The sequence below is a fragment of the Paramormyrops kingsleyae genome, chromosome 22 (assembly GCF_048594095.1).
Source record: "Paramormyrops kingsleyae isolate MSU_618 chromosome 22, PKINGS_0.4, whole genome shotgun sequence".
NCBI classification, from domain to species: Eukaryota; Metazoa; Chordata; class Actinopteri; order Osteoglossiformes; family Mormyridae; genus Paramormyrops; species Paramormyrops kingsleyae.
The window spans coordinates 21,434,243-21,448,890 of NC_132818.1; the positions used below are offsets into that span (position 1 = coordinate 21,434,243).

The 14,648-nt window shown below is 44.1% G+C and overlaps 1 protein-coding gene across 1 annotated transcript; it reads left to right on the top strand.

Annotated features, from left to right (window-relative positions):
- Positions 1-506: 506 nt before the first annotated feature.
- Positions 507-14,171, top strand: sdr42e2 (short chain dehydrogenase/reductase family 42E, member 2). Its single transcript, XM_072705157.1, has 12 exons — positions 507-601; positions 2,332-2,699; positions 3,132-3,227; positions 3,692-3,749; positions 4,660-4,778; positions 5,899-5,974; positions 7,598-7,680; positions 8,996-9,133; positions 9,429-9,494; positions 9,726-9,789; positions 10,676-10,749; positions 13,190-14,171. Exons 2-12 carry the CDS (start codon positions 2,352-2,354, stop codon positions 13,406-13,408), a joined length of 1,341 nt encoding a protein of 446 aa, XP_072561258.1. The 5' UTR covers positions 507-601; positions 2,332-2,351; the 3' UTR covers positions 13,409-14,171.
- Positions 14,172-14,648: the final 477 nt, after the last annotated feature.

Consider the following 14,648-nt stretch of genomic DNA (forward strand, 5'->3'; position numbering starts at 1 on the left):
TTGCTCCTAATTATTAATAAATGCTGTCTTCCATTTAAACACTTAATGAATTCTCATATTATTACAGGCACTGATGGTTGTAATCTACATCCATTTCAAAATATTGGGAATCGGGAGACAAATGTAACAGTTACATTATTTTGAGCCGCCAGAAATACCAATGTATCGCACAGCTTTACAGCCCTTTTATAGCCTAATGCTTTTGTGTTGTTACAATAGGCATCTGACTTAATTGACGATCGGTAGGCCTACTACAAATTACCTTTAAATTTTAATATGACTATTTTTCCACAATCCACTAGGTCTGACTCTTTACAATGATCATCTAATGTCACAAATGTACTCAAACACGTTGATTTATTGTGCTGAAATTAGGACAGGAAGGAAAGATGAGTGACAAGCTACACTAACGATACGTGAGATGCGTGGCTTCTCAATGATATACGGTAAGGGAGTTCTAAAAGAGAACGCCAAGCTACAGGTGATTGACAGGTAGCGAGCAGCATCGGAGATACCTTCGGAAGACGAGTCCGAAAGCGTGGGTATTCAAGGCTATCCGACGGAGTGAGTCTGAAGTGAATTTGTAGAAGGACGCAGGAGGGTAACGTATTAACTGTCATGTTATATTAAGAATCTTAATATATTGAAGCAAATGAGTAATTGAATGGAACTTCTGATGCATTCGTTACTGCAGACATTGTGTCGATCACATATACAGTGAAATGTTTAATTTAACTAAAAACGTTGACTACTGTAATTGCTGCCACATTTTAAAATGAATACTAGGCTACCTTAATTCTAAAAAACATATTTTACAATTTAAAATTCTGTTATAATCTATCATTTAACAGCCTAATAAAAAGTTAGTTACATTAAAATGATCATCCTAGAAGAGAATTTAAATTGATGAAGCCGAAGATTATTGGTATATAGTTAATGTCAAATATTTTCGAACTGAGCGACTGAATAGCAATTCTTCGAGAATGTACGTTTTAATCTGGATTTTTCTCTTGGGTTATTCGCAGTAACGTATGACATGTATGGAAGTGAAATGCGCAGTAATTTCTCCTGTAATTTATTGTTATATGTATATATTTCGCAATTGGAAGATGTGCAAAAAATTGTTTTTGATAATATCAAAATAGGCCAAGAAATCGTATAATTATTAATATTTGTTTACTGCATTTATTGTAAGTTGAATTATGAATAGCTAAAGCGGGCTTGTAATTTATAGCAAAGACTATACTTAATTTCACACGTGATGTATTAATGTGGGAAAAGTGTGGTGCCTATTTATGAATTAATAATATTGCCCAAGGATTACCCGACGGCTAATAGTGGGACGAGAGTGCTGACCATACGGATTAGAGATATATTATTCCGTCTCAAACGCAAGCTGAGAACAATCTCTGAGCCGGAGTACGTGCAAATGATGCACGTTTGAATCAAACTAATTATGTGTTCATAAAAGAATTAATTATTCTCTGTAGCAATATAAATAGTTTAGCATTATTTTAATTATAGATAAATTGTACTGTATTCTTTATATAATTTATATTATGTTAATATAATTACATTTTTACAGACGCTAGTTCACTGCACAATTAAAATACGAGTCTGTGTTTATTAATTGCTTTTCTAATATAATAAATTACATAGACATATGTAACTAAGTGTTCAATAAATGTTTAAATTTTAGATTTTTTTATTGCAGACGTTTTTTCTGTGACTTTATGTTCGGTAAAGACAAAACTATTCATATAGAATCAAAGCGGCAGTAAACACAAGCAATTTTATAGCGGGGGTGCAGAGGATGCAATTGCACTCTCTACCATTCAGGTAAAAATGCCACTTGAGCATATTAAGCTCAATAAAATGAAATTGCATTGTAAAATTACATTTGAAAATGCGCCTTTTGTTAAACATATCAATGTGTAATAATAATTTATTGAGCCGCAATTGTCTTTTCATTTACGCGTGCCTGCACATCGTGTTAATGACAATAAATTGAACTGCATTGCATTGAATTGAAAATGTATTCAATATTTTTGATACAAATGTATTTATATGGGTCAGGCACTTGAGGATGGGGGGGAGGGGGGGGGGTTATGGGTGGCAGAATTTCGACCCCTTTTTGCCAAATAACTGAAAGTGTCCCACTTTTTGAAGTACTGAGGTACCCCCCCGTCCTCAAAAAGTCTTTGCACAGCACAGATCTGAGTGAATGACTGGTAGATCACTCTTATCTTGCACCCTTGGAAGAAAATCCTACATTTGCCTATGTTTTTGTTCTGGTGCACGGTATTGATTTATTGTGGTCTAACTCTGCAGTTGCAGGACCTGCACAGAGGATGCATGAGGAGAGCAGGGCCCACGTACCGCCGAGCCCCTGTGCGCTTGAGCAGAATGGAAGTCCGTGTACGAGTCAGGCTAACGGGCACGTACTCTGGGCTAACGGCATTCAGTACAAAGTCAACGGAAATGTAGCAGGCGGGCCCCAGAAGCGGACCTGTGCGGCAAGCGGCACAACAGGCAGCGAAATCAGGCGGGGGGTGGCATCCAAGGTCCTGGTGACGGGAGGAGCCGGGTATTTCGGCCACAGGTTGGGTCGAGCCCTGGCCGGAGCTGGATACTCTGTCATCCTGCTGGACATTGTCAAACCACGCTGGGACACTCCCCAAGGCGTTGTTTTTCACCAGGTAACTCAGTCACTGGCACGCAAATGGCAGCGGCCCATTTCCTGTTCGCTGCGGCCCATTTCCTGTTCTCTGCGGCCCATTTCCTGTTCTCTGTGGCCCATTTCCTGTTCTCTGCGGCCCATTTCCTGTTCTCTGCGGCCCATTTCCTGTCTCATGGCGACTCTTTTCGGCTCCAAAGCCAATAAGGAAAAGCCTTTAGGTCCGATACGATCAGCCTGCTTAAGCAAAGTCTCGTCAGAAGCAAACCGGCAGAGTACACAGGGGTAGCGAATGGAGAAAAACACAGAACAGAGGAATCCACACACACAGTCCTGTTGACTTGGTGTTGAGTATTGACCCTAAAACCTGAACAGGGTGGGAAACGTGAAGACAGCAAGATTTAAACTTCCTGTCTTTAAGGGCCAAAGATGTGAAACCTCTTATTTTTCACAGGGAGACGTACGGGACTTTGATTCTCTGATCGAAGTGTGCCAGGCCGTCGACTGCATCTTCCACGCAGCTTCCTACGGAATGTCGGGACCTGAGCAGGTGAACTGGACAGGGAATAATCAAGGAATTTCCTCATCTGTTATGTGTTAATGACGACAGATGGTGTATAGTAATCCATCCCCGCCCTGTTCACCTTCACTGGCATTTAGTTAGTACAAGGTCACGGTGGAACCTTCGCTAATAATAATATGACATGTAACAATGAGGCCCGTCACCTGTGACATGAGCAATAAAGCCGCCTAAAGATGATATTACTGAATCCTTCTCCTCCTTGTCTGTTAGGCACCGTGTTTTCACTAAAGAATTCAGCTGTTAGCTCAGGTTCTGCATAATGTTGGTTAATATAATTACAGCATGAATTGACATTATTGTGATAAAAATGATGTGATAAAGGATTTCATGTCGTTGCTCAAGTGCTCACACATTATTCATGGTACATCTTTACATTAATGATGTCCCAAGTGTATGATGTCCTCTACAAATTTCTTTTCTGTGTTCTGCAGCTGAAGAAGGAGCAAATTGAGTCTATCAATGTTGGTGGGACAAGCAATGTCATCAAGGGTATTTATTTCTCGTAGTAAATATGGATTATTATCGTAGTGCTTTATTCAGGAATACCTTTTGCAGAGATGTCAGTTTCCTTGTGTTTGCCTGTGTAGAAATGTGAGGTTGTCTGGATTTGCTTGTGTAGAAATGCGAGGGAGGCTGTGTTTGCCTTTGTAGAAATGCGAGGGAGGCTGTGTTTGCCTGTGTAGAAATGCGAGGGAGGCTGTGTTTGCCTGTGTAGAAATGCGAGGGAGGCTGTGTTTGCCTGTGAAGAAATGCGAGGGAGGCTGTGTTTGCCTGTGTAGAAATGCGAGGGAGGCTGTGTTTGCCTGTGTAGAAATGCGAGGTAGGCTGTGTTTCCCTTTGTAGAGATCTGAACTGGCCTGTGTTGGTATGTGCAGAAATATACATTTGCTCTCCTTTGTCTGTGTGTTGAGAATTAGCTTGTTTTTGCCTATACAGATGTAAGGTAGCTTATGTTTGTCTGTGCAGACATGGAAACTGGCCTGTGTTAGCCTGTACATAAATATTAGTTGGCTCTCATTTGTGCAGAGATATGTGAGCTTGTGTTTGCCTTTACTGAGATATGAGGCAGCTTGTGTTTGCTTGTGCAGAGATGTGAGGCAGCTTGTGTTTGCCTGTGCAGAGACATGAGGTAGCCTGTGTTTGCTTGTGCAGAGACATGAGGCAGCTTGTGTTTGCTTGTGCAGAGATGTGATGCAGCTTGTGTTTGCTTGTGCAGAGATGTGAGGCAGCTTGTGTTTGCCTGTGGAGAGATGTGAGGCAGCTTGTGTTTGCCTGTGGAGAGATGTGAGGCAGCTTGTGTTTGCCTGTGGAGAGATGTGAGGCAGCATGTGTTTGCCTGTGCAGAGATGTGAGGCAGCTTGTGTGCAGTGATGTGTTGACCTATGTCTATTTCTTGCAGCTTGCTTGCAGCGGGGAGTCTCCAGGCTGGTGTACACCAGCACAGTGAATGTAGCCTTTGCAGGACAGCCAATAGAGGAGGGCGATGAAGACTCTGTGCCGTATGTACCCTTGGACATGGTAAGTCTGATGCATAGGCGGTCCTATACCCAGTTTATTTAATTTTTTGTCTCAGTCCCCTTCAAAAATAAATCACCCTTGTTTGGATGTCTAGAATATTCATTTTTCCATAACAAAAACTGTGTGGGCATCCCATAAAATAAAAGAGAAATGATGATGATTCCGACAGGGAATGTGTACTAATATTGACACCATTTTCTTATATGGAATGTTCCTCCTGTAATATATGTTTCTAGTTGAACTGGTGATATTGCATATCCAGAAACCTCCTGAGTTACGTTTCAAAAAGCCACAATAATATTCTATTTTTTGAATTGCTGTTCATAAACAGAACTACCCGAACAATAACCTAAAAATTCCTGTATTCTGATGTACGCCATTTTACTTGTTCAAATCATAAATCGAAAATTTGTCTTATAAATTAGATAATCTTAAATAAAAAATTCTCTTATGAATTAGACCATATTACAATATTTCATTCCAAACAGGCATATGATACACTGGTGGCCAAAACTGTGGAAACACCCAGCATTTTTGGCATTACACTTTATAAATTACTACACGAATATAGGCGGAAATGTTTATAAACAATCAAAAATGTTAAATATCATATATTGGACAACTGAATATGTAACTGGTGCAACAGTCGAATAGTGTACATAGGACACAAACTTTTTAACAGCTTTAACAGCATTTTAACCAAAGGCCATTCGCTTAAAACATGGTCTACTAAGATTTGATAAGTTCCTGCTACATGTGTTCATATGAAATGCTGTGATTGGAGTGTGTGGTACGTCTGGACGCACGGTGCCCTGGACGCACGGTGCCCTGGACGCACGTTTCCCTGGACGCACGTTGCCCGGGACGCACGTTGCCCTGGAGGCACGTTGCCCTGGACGCACGTTGCCCTGGACGCATGTTGCCCTGGACGCACGTTGCCCGGGACGCACGTTGCCCGGGACGCACAGAATCCCATGACCTGGACTCTTAACAGGATCCGCCTGCCGAGTTAGCTTGCGAGACTTTAGCATTACCGCAGCAAACTCGGCTCTTTCTCCATAAAAGGTAGTGAATTACCGTCAAACATGCAACTGACACTGGTTTCTCTTCCCAATCTCAGCACATAGACCACTACTCCCGAACCAAGGCAATCGCCGAGGCCATGGTGCTGGAATCTAATGGCCATCCTCTGAAAGGTAAGCCCACAGTGTACATGGTTCTGTGTGTGGGAGATATGGATATCCAAAGTTCTGAGTATGGGAGATGTGGATCTCCAAAGTTCTGAGTATGGGAGATGTGGATCTCCAACTGAAGGAGTGTGGGAGGTGTATGTGCTGTGATTATGGGTGGCACTGCTGGCATATGTGAGCAGTGGTGTGCCCGTAGTGACAGTGGCTGCTTGGGTGCCCATTATGAGGTGTTTGGCTTGCCAGCACCCTGTCATCTTCCATGAGTGACTTGCGTAACAGCACATCTACTGTTCGGGTTGCAATCCAATATCCAAAGACCTCCTGATACCGGTTTAAATTTAGAGCAGCATTGGATGGTACAATAGGGGCAGTACATCAACTTGATACCGGATGCCAGGCGTTTGAGAGATATCCATACTCACACCAGTGACGCTATGGGTCCGTCAGGAAACAGGAAGAACGAATGGAAACACTTCCATCTAAATGCCCAGCCGGACATCGATACATAATCTATCAAGCTCATCTTTTAGTTTAGAACACCGTTTTGTGTAGCAAGCTGTGCGCTCAGCATTTGTACATTCATTAAAATCGGTACAAATAGCACCATCAGTCAAATAGCTTGTTTGAGCTAAAATCTGACTGTTAAGAGAGATGATATTTAATACATTTGATCAGTCACTTCTACCCAAAGCCATTCTACAGCTATTCTTCTATTTATTCAGATTCATTTAATACTCCAAATATTCAGATAGCTGTTTAATAATGTTGTTGAGTATACTATTTATGAATGCATATATGTTGATGGTTGTATCCAAATATGATATATGAAGCAAATTTTGAAGACTTGCTGAATCCATGGGATAGGTTTTCAAGGAGATATCTGTGGTCTTCAGTAATTTTGGAAATGAAAGGAAAAGTCGTCATTCTTTTACATGAGGAGTGAGTGGGTTTTGGTTCCCAGTACTGTGACATATGAAGAAGAAGCCTGACTTTAGGTCACTGGTGGTCTCACCTCAAAAACAACGAAAAATGGGCTGAGTTTTGGAAATATTCCACATATCTCTATGTCTGTGTGGGTTATGTTTATATTACATTATAGGGACCAAATGTCCCCACATGATAAAAAACCTCTTATTTTGACCACGTGGGGACATTATGTCGGTCCCCACAAACAGAAACTCAATTTTATAAAAATCTTGGACTGTGTGTGTGCCCGTGTGTGCCCGTGTGTGTGTGTGCCCGTGTGTGTGTGCCCGTGTGTGTGTGTGCCCGTGTGTGTGTGTGCCCGTGTGTGTGCCCGTGTGTGTGTGTGTGCCCGTGTGTGTGTGTGCCCGTGTGTGTGTGTGCCCGTGTGTGTGCCCGTGTGTGTGTGTGTGCCCGTGTGTGTGCCCATGTGCCCGTGTCTGTGTGCCTGTGTGTGTGTGTGCCTGTGTGCCCGTGTGTGTGCCCGTGTGTGTGTGTGCCCGTGTGTGTGCCCATGTGCCCGTGTCTGTGTGCCTGTGTGTGTGTGTGCCTGTGTGCCCGTGTGTGTGCCCGTGTGTGTGCCCATGTGCCCGTGTGTGTGCCCGTGTGTGTGCCTGTGTGCCCGTGTGTGTGCCCGTGTGCCCGTGTGTGTGTGCTCCCTTACAGGTGGGGGCTGCCTGCAGGCTTGCGTGCTGCGACCCTCAGGAATCTATGGCCCAGAGGAGAGGAGGCACCTTCACCGGGTGATGGTGAGCATCCGTGTTTCCCCCCCCCCCCACCCCGCCACCATCGATCCTGCAGCACTTAGCCTCCTAAGCAAACCCCCAGGCTGGAGAAGCGGCGACCCCCCCCCCCCCCCCAGGCTGAGGGAGGCAGAGCGTACCTTGGGGCCATGCAGTTTTAATGAGCTCCTAGGATCTCATTACCCGCTCCATGTCCCGCGCTCTCCGGCCCTTGCAGGCAGGAGACGGGCCGGGTTCACCGTGGGACAGGCCGCTAAGAGGCTCTCCCGGATTACCGGCTGTGCTCCACTTACCTCACTTTCTCCGACCCGGCGCGTGTCCCGAGCGGCTCGGAGCGTAGCGGCGTAGAGCCGGAATTTAAACATCCCATTAAGTATGGAAGTCAGGGTGCAGATGTGAAAAATGAGCTGATAATGAAGGTTACATTTCTATAGCGCTTTTTAAGACACCCAAGGCTCTTTACAGATCCAATGGGGAGCCATATTAACCCCCACCACTGTGCAGCCCCCACCTGGATGATGCGACGGCATCCTTTCTGCACCAGTACGCTCACCACACAGTAACTAAGGTGGTGAGGGGGAAGGAGAGAATTCACCAGTTAGATATAGGGGATGGGGCCACAGTGGGCGATTTTAGCCCCGGACCCAGCCCTGACCTTAACGATAAGGAACCAAACAAAATACAAGGCATTTTAGTTTGCCGTCACGGATGCCCAGAGATCTTTTATGACCCCAGGGAATCAGTTTCATATCTTACCGAAAGGTTGGCACAGTTTTGGAGCACAATGTCCCCATCGGGGATCTACACTGACCACAGATTTAATTTTTTACTGTGATTTTTTAGGCCGCAGCTGTTAATGCGAATGGACGTTGATCGAATGGATGTTAAATGGGGAGACCTGCATTTATGTATGACCGGACACACAGAGACAAATTCCCTGTACATATTTATACTTGGCGAAATCAATCTGTTTCTGGCTAAATTCACCTAAGAAATTGCTGGTTTTTCCCATGTAAGCTAAATGTTTTGATGGTTGAAGGGGTTATGAAGCTCTCTGATGCCTCGGAACAGCCAGATGAGATTCAGATTGGGTTTTGGGCTGAAGGAGTGAGAGGTGTGTGCGTGAAATTTGTGGTGGGGGATATTTGAGTGTGTATTTGTGTCCCAACAGGACAAATATCATATGTTTTCTTAAGTTTATGTTTTGGTGGCGGATCAGGAATTACACGAAAAGAGCGGCTGAATGATGCTTTTTATGGCAATACATAGGTGTATGTGACCCATGTGTGTGGGAGACAGGGAGCTTTATCTGTGATCCCAGGTGAACGTGGAAAGGCGGCTCTTCAGCTTCAGTTTCGGGAACCAGGAGGCGCGGATCAACTGGGTGCACGTGGACAACCTGGTCATGGCCCACATCCTGGCTGCCGACGGCCTGACGCCCAGCAAGGGCTACGTCGCGGTGAGGGTCTCCTCCACTTCTGCTGTCTCTCAGGTGGAACTAGACACCTGGAGCACCACAGAACCACAGGAGAACTGCACAGCCAGCAGGCCAAGCAGCAAAGTAGAGAACCAGGGAGACGGTCAATGCCATGGACGGTCAATGCCACCACGGATGTTAATGGGGCTGTCCCACCATTTAGGAATGCGTGTGACGTTACAGTGGAGCATGGCTGACAGCTTATACAAATACACTTGACAGTATGAGTGTGTGGGTCTGTGTGCTGTGGGTAAGAGCTGATCTCACTGTGCTTCAGAGTGGACAGGCCTACTTCATCAATGATGGCGAGGCGGTGAACCTGTTTGAATGGTTCACACCCCTGGTAAGTTCCGATTGGCCAGTTATTTTGCCTTTAAGTTCTGTAGTAGCCTCGTACATTTGATACCTGCTTGTGTACTGTGCCTTGATGATGTCATATAGAAAGGCCCTCTTTTCAAAACGGTAATATTAAGTCTGGCTTACCTTTCGTTCTTTCAGTGTAGTGGGATTGTGCAATTAATTCAGAATGTGCAACGTCCCCTCCAGCACTTTTGTGTCTACTGTCTGTTCACAGTTTGAGAAGCTGGGCCACAGTCGCCCGTCGATTCATCTCCCCGTCTCCCTGGTCTATTCTGCAGGTAGAGAACTTATCTGTTTGGATCTCTGACATGCCATTCAGTCACGACACAAGTCTTCTCATACTTGTGCCAGTCAGTCAGGAATTGAAACTGGATTGACTTCATTTTGACTGGCCCGTTTCTATTCTGAGGACAGTTGTACTAAACACAGCTGTGGTAAAAAAATTATGAGACCACTCTACATGTTTTTAAAAATCTGCATTTTAAAATCCTAGTTTAATCCTGGTTCTGTTGGCAGAAGGGCTACACTGAGCAGCAGCACACACTGAGCAGCAGTACACACTGAGCAGCAGCACACACTGAGCAGTAGCACACACTGAGCAGCAGCACACACTGAGCAGCAGTACACACTGAGCAGCAGCAGTACACACTGAGCAGCAGCACACACTGAGCAGTAGCACACACTGAGCAGCAGCACACAAAATTAAGGTGAAGCAGGAGACACTGGGAGCAACCAGAAACCAGCCAGGTAGAGGGCAGAAGCAACTTTCTAATGTCGGAGATGACCGTCAACTTATCGGGCAGTTTCTCGTGCATCATAGGATGACATCAGGTGACCTTCAAAAAGAATGGGAAACATTAAGCGCAGGTGTGAAGTGCACTGCTAGGACAGTTCATATCAGGCTCCTATAAGCAGGATTGAAATCCCATAAAGCAAGAAAGAAGCCCTTTGAAAAACCAGGCTGCAGTTTGCAAAAAAATAAAAAATATTCACACCCATAAACTGAGAAGGGAGTGAAACAAAAACGGTTGCTGTGGTCTCTTAATTTTTTTTTGTCCAGAGCTGTAGTTCCCAGTGCTTACAGTAACTGGATTATCACTGGGTTCTCCTTGGAGATGTCTTTCACAGGAATCCCCTTCATTGTGCTCTTTGCTGTCTCTAAAGCCGTCCTGATGGAGTGCCTACACGTGGCCATGAGGCCTGTGGTAGAGATCCCGCTGCTCTTCACAAGAAACGAGGTATGACTTTCCATATCCCCTCTGGTTAATTGTCCCTGAACGGACTGCCTGAGATGACACCACTCACCTTGGGTCACATGACACAGTTATGTGCGGGCGTGCTGTCACATGACGCTACTCTGCCAATCCTGGGGGGGGGGTGATTGCTGAGTGGAGGGTCGAGTTACAGCACCTGATTAGGTTCTTGTTTAAGTCTGCCAGAGGGCCAGGATAGGGTCACTGATAGAACCCCTTAGGGGAATTATTATCTCCAGGTTTCTGTTGCTCCTATATGTATTATTCATTACAAGTAATTAAAAGGGATGGATTGCTTATTTTATTATGGGGGTCTAAAATGATTAAAAGAAAAAAATGTCTTGGTTGTCAGGTTGTGAGTCAGTTTATGGTACTTGCACTTGAGGTTGAGGTTTTTGGACCACATTTCAATTGGCAAAGTGCTTTATAGTGGTCAGTATCAGCAGGAAGTTAATGGAAAGAGCATTTCATGAGCGTACAGAAACGGGCAGGGTAGTGGCAGCAGGACTCGTCATGTGGCTGCAAAGCCGATGACGATCCTTGAATAAAACATGAGGCAGAGAGCGGCTCGCCTGAGGACACAGGTGATCTGAGGTTCGACCAATGAGAAAAGACCTGGTGGGCTATTTCCTCCAGGGGTGCAGCTCTTATTTGACCATGCGGCCGCTGGTCTGCGGAGCACAGGCGGAACGGAGGCCCTTAGACTCAGCACCTGTCCTGCAGACACTCCCAAGTACAAGCAGCTATTGATCTATGCTGTTTTTTTTAGTCTTGGTAAAGAATCTTATTAAAGAATGTAATACAAGATACAAGACGTCTTTACTGTCATTGTACAAGTACAATGAGATGACATTTGGATCATCCTTTAGATTGTACAAATGCGAATGTAACGGAGAGCCGCTGCGTCCGCACAAGCCGCCATCTTGGTTTTTCTCGTCAGCTGTGAGATGATCGTGGAAAATTTCAGCAGTAAAGTGATGCCGTAGCTTCACGAGTATTCCAGGGTCTCTGTGTGCTGGTTTGTGTGTGTGTGTGTGTGTGTGGGGGGGGGGGGGGTATGTATATATGACATTGTTAGGACCAAATGTTATTTTGACCACCGGTAATTTTTACCTTGTGGGGACATTTTTTGGGCCCCACAAGGGGAAACTCAGTTTTATAAAAATCTATGACTACAATCAAAAAACCTGCAAAACACTAATGCCAAAAAGCCTTGTATTTTGTTTGGTTACTTATTGTTAAGGTTGGAGCTGAATAGGGGGTAATGAATGGATGGTCCCCACAAAGATATGAATACAGACGTGTTTGTGTGTGCTTGTGTGTGTGTGTGTGTGTGGATGACGTTTATATTACATTGTGGGGACCAAATGTCCCCCACAATGTAATAAAAAATGATTATCTTGACATTGTGGGGACCATTTTCATGTCCCCACAAAGACCTGGGAAGGCAATCAAAAACTAAAATGCCAAAAGTCTCGTTTTTTGTTTGGTTACTTATGGTTAAAGTTAGGACTGGGTAGGGGTTAGGGTCGTCATTGATGGAATTAGAGTTTCCCCATAGAAATGAATGGAGAGTCTCCACAAAGATATAATTACAAACCTGTGTGTGTGTGTGTGTGTGTGTGTGTCCGTCCGTCCGCTCCCAGGATATTCCATACAGACATTCAATCTGGCACTCAGTAAGGGGATACAGCGAAACTGGCATCCATCAGACCCATTTGGCTGGGCAGTCGCTGAACCGGGGGGGCACAGGGCCAGCTGGAGGAGCCATCAGCCAGGGAGTGACCTTGAGCTGACATCATAATGAACTTAAGGCACTCAAGATACTTCCATCTTAGCGTCAGTCTCTCGGGGCATGGCAGTGATACCCTGTTTAGGAGGCAAAGTGAAGCAGGGCTCCAAGACTTATAAATACTGCTTACAGGCCAGCAGTAACCTTCAGAAAGTTCAGAAGTTTTATTTACACAAAAATGTTCTAAGGGCGGAACGAAAACATGATTGGTTCAGAGAGAAAACCAATCATATTGGAGAGGAGGTGGGTCCCAGCAACTAGATGAGGAGTGACCAACCAATCAGGTATCTTGGTTCCGCCTCCTCGAATTGCTTGGGCCCAGCTCCTCTATAATCTGATTGGTTATCTCTCTGAACCAATCATTTTTCATTCGGCCCTCAGAACATTTTTGTGTAAGTAAAACTCCCACGAGCAAATATTTGGAATGAATATCTCATTCATTTATGAAGAAAAGTACTTTACCAAGGATGCCTTTGTGAAGGATGAACTGGCCATTTGTTCTGTTTATCACCATGAGGTCTGCCTAGCATTCAAGGCACAGAGTTGATCTGAAGGGCAGAGGACACTCTAAGCCACAGCACAGCTGACATTGAGTATCGCTCTCTGACGGTGATGGTGTTATCCATCCCCCAGGTCAGGAACATAGCTGTCACCCACACTTTCAGAATCGAGAAAGCACGGCGGGAACTGGGCTTCAACCCCCGCAAGTACAAGCTGGCTGATTCAGTGGACCAGTACCTGCAGGCCGGCCCCGTGCGGGCAAACCAGCAGCTGGGCAGCTCATACAGCTGGCTGTTGATTCTGCTGCTCTCCCTGGCAGCTCTGCTGATATACTGCTGGGAATGTTGCTAGCCACGCCCACACCTACCTCTGGCCACGCCCACACCTACATCTGGCCACACCCATAATATATCACTGACACATTGCTGGTCCAATCTTGACATTAAAGTCACATGGCACCAGTCACATGACATGCCTTGGTGACAGATGGGTCCCATCCTAAGCAGCATCCCTTTCTCTGGTGACATGCTCATCCCTTGCTTCTTCTCTTTCTACATTTCATTTCCAGAAACCACATTATGTCATACATTTTATAAACTCAGGACACTGAACTGCCTCTAAAACAGCTTTGAACTTTGTCTTTATAGTTACATTGTATTATATTTGTATGTGTATTTTAATGCCACTGGGCCTGAATATTTCCATTGCATTCCGAACTGCTTGTGCACATCAGCACACTTGTGAAAAGGAATCCTTACAAGTTTTTATTTTCTTGTGAAATTAGATACAACATAATATAAACTAGGATGAAGGAAAATTGATGAATTTCTTCTGCATACAATTTTATATGTATGATTATACATTTAAAAAGCTAGGTTTCATACGAAGATTATTTTGTAACTCTTTTGATATTATGGACTGTTTTTTCTTTGTAGTCATTGCATTGCTGTATGAACTGAGAATATGAATCATTTTCGATGACAGCAATTAATTAATGGAAATCAGATATTTTAAGATAAACCTGCTTGGGTTATTTTGTTACTTTGTAGTGATGCTGAAAAAGTGAAGCGTTGTTTTAATCATTTATCCTGATGCTTTTTATTAATTTAGGCTTCACTTTGTTGTAAGTCGATCAGTAATTTATTTAGATGTGTAAACTTTGTAAATGAAAAATCCTGATTAAAATACACGTTTCATCATTTTTTGTTATTTTTTTGTGTTTAGTACTGAGTGATAATCGTAATACATTGTAATTATTGCATGCACTGCAATAGCCCCAAGGCGCTTGCGGAACAGTTCATTATGAACCACGCTGTGGCGCTATAACAAAATTGCACACTCCATGGACTCTATGATCTGCTATGATTTTACATGCTAATTGCCAACTATACGATTACTCCATCAATTATGCAATCGTGGTATTTATATGAGTTACAGCAAAAATGAACATTCGCTAATTTTATGCATCTTATGAGTCTGATTGTAGCAAATTCACGCCCAAGTTTTAATAAAAAAATGCTCCAACCACATCGCATTTAACACATTACATATAAATTAGTATCACCTATGACATGAATGGAAAACGGATTCA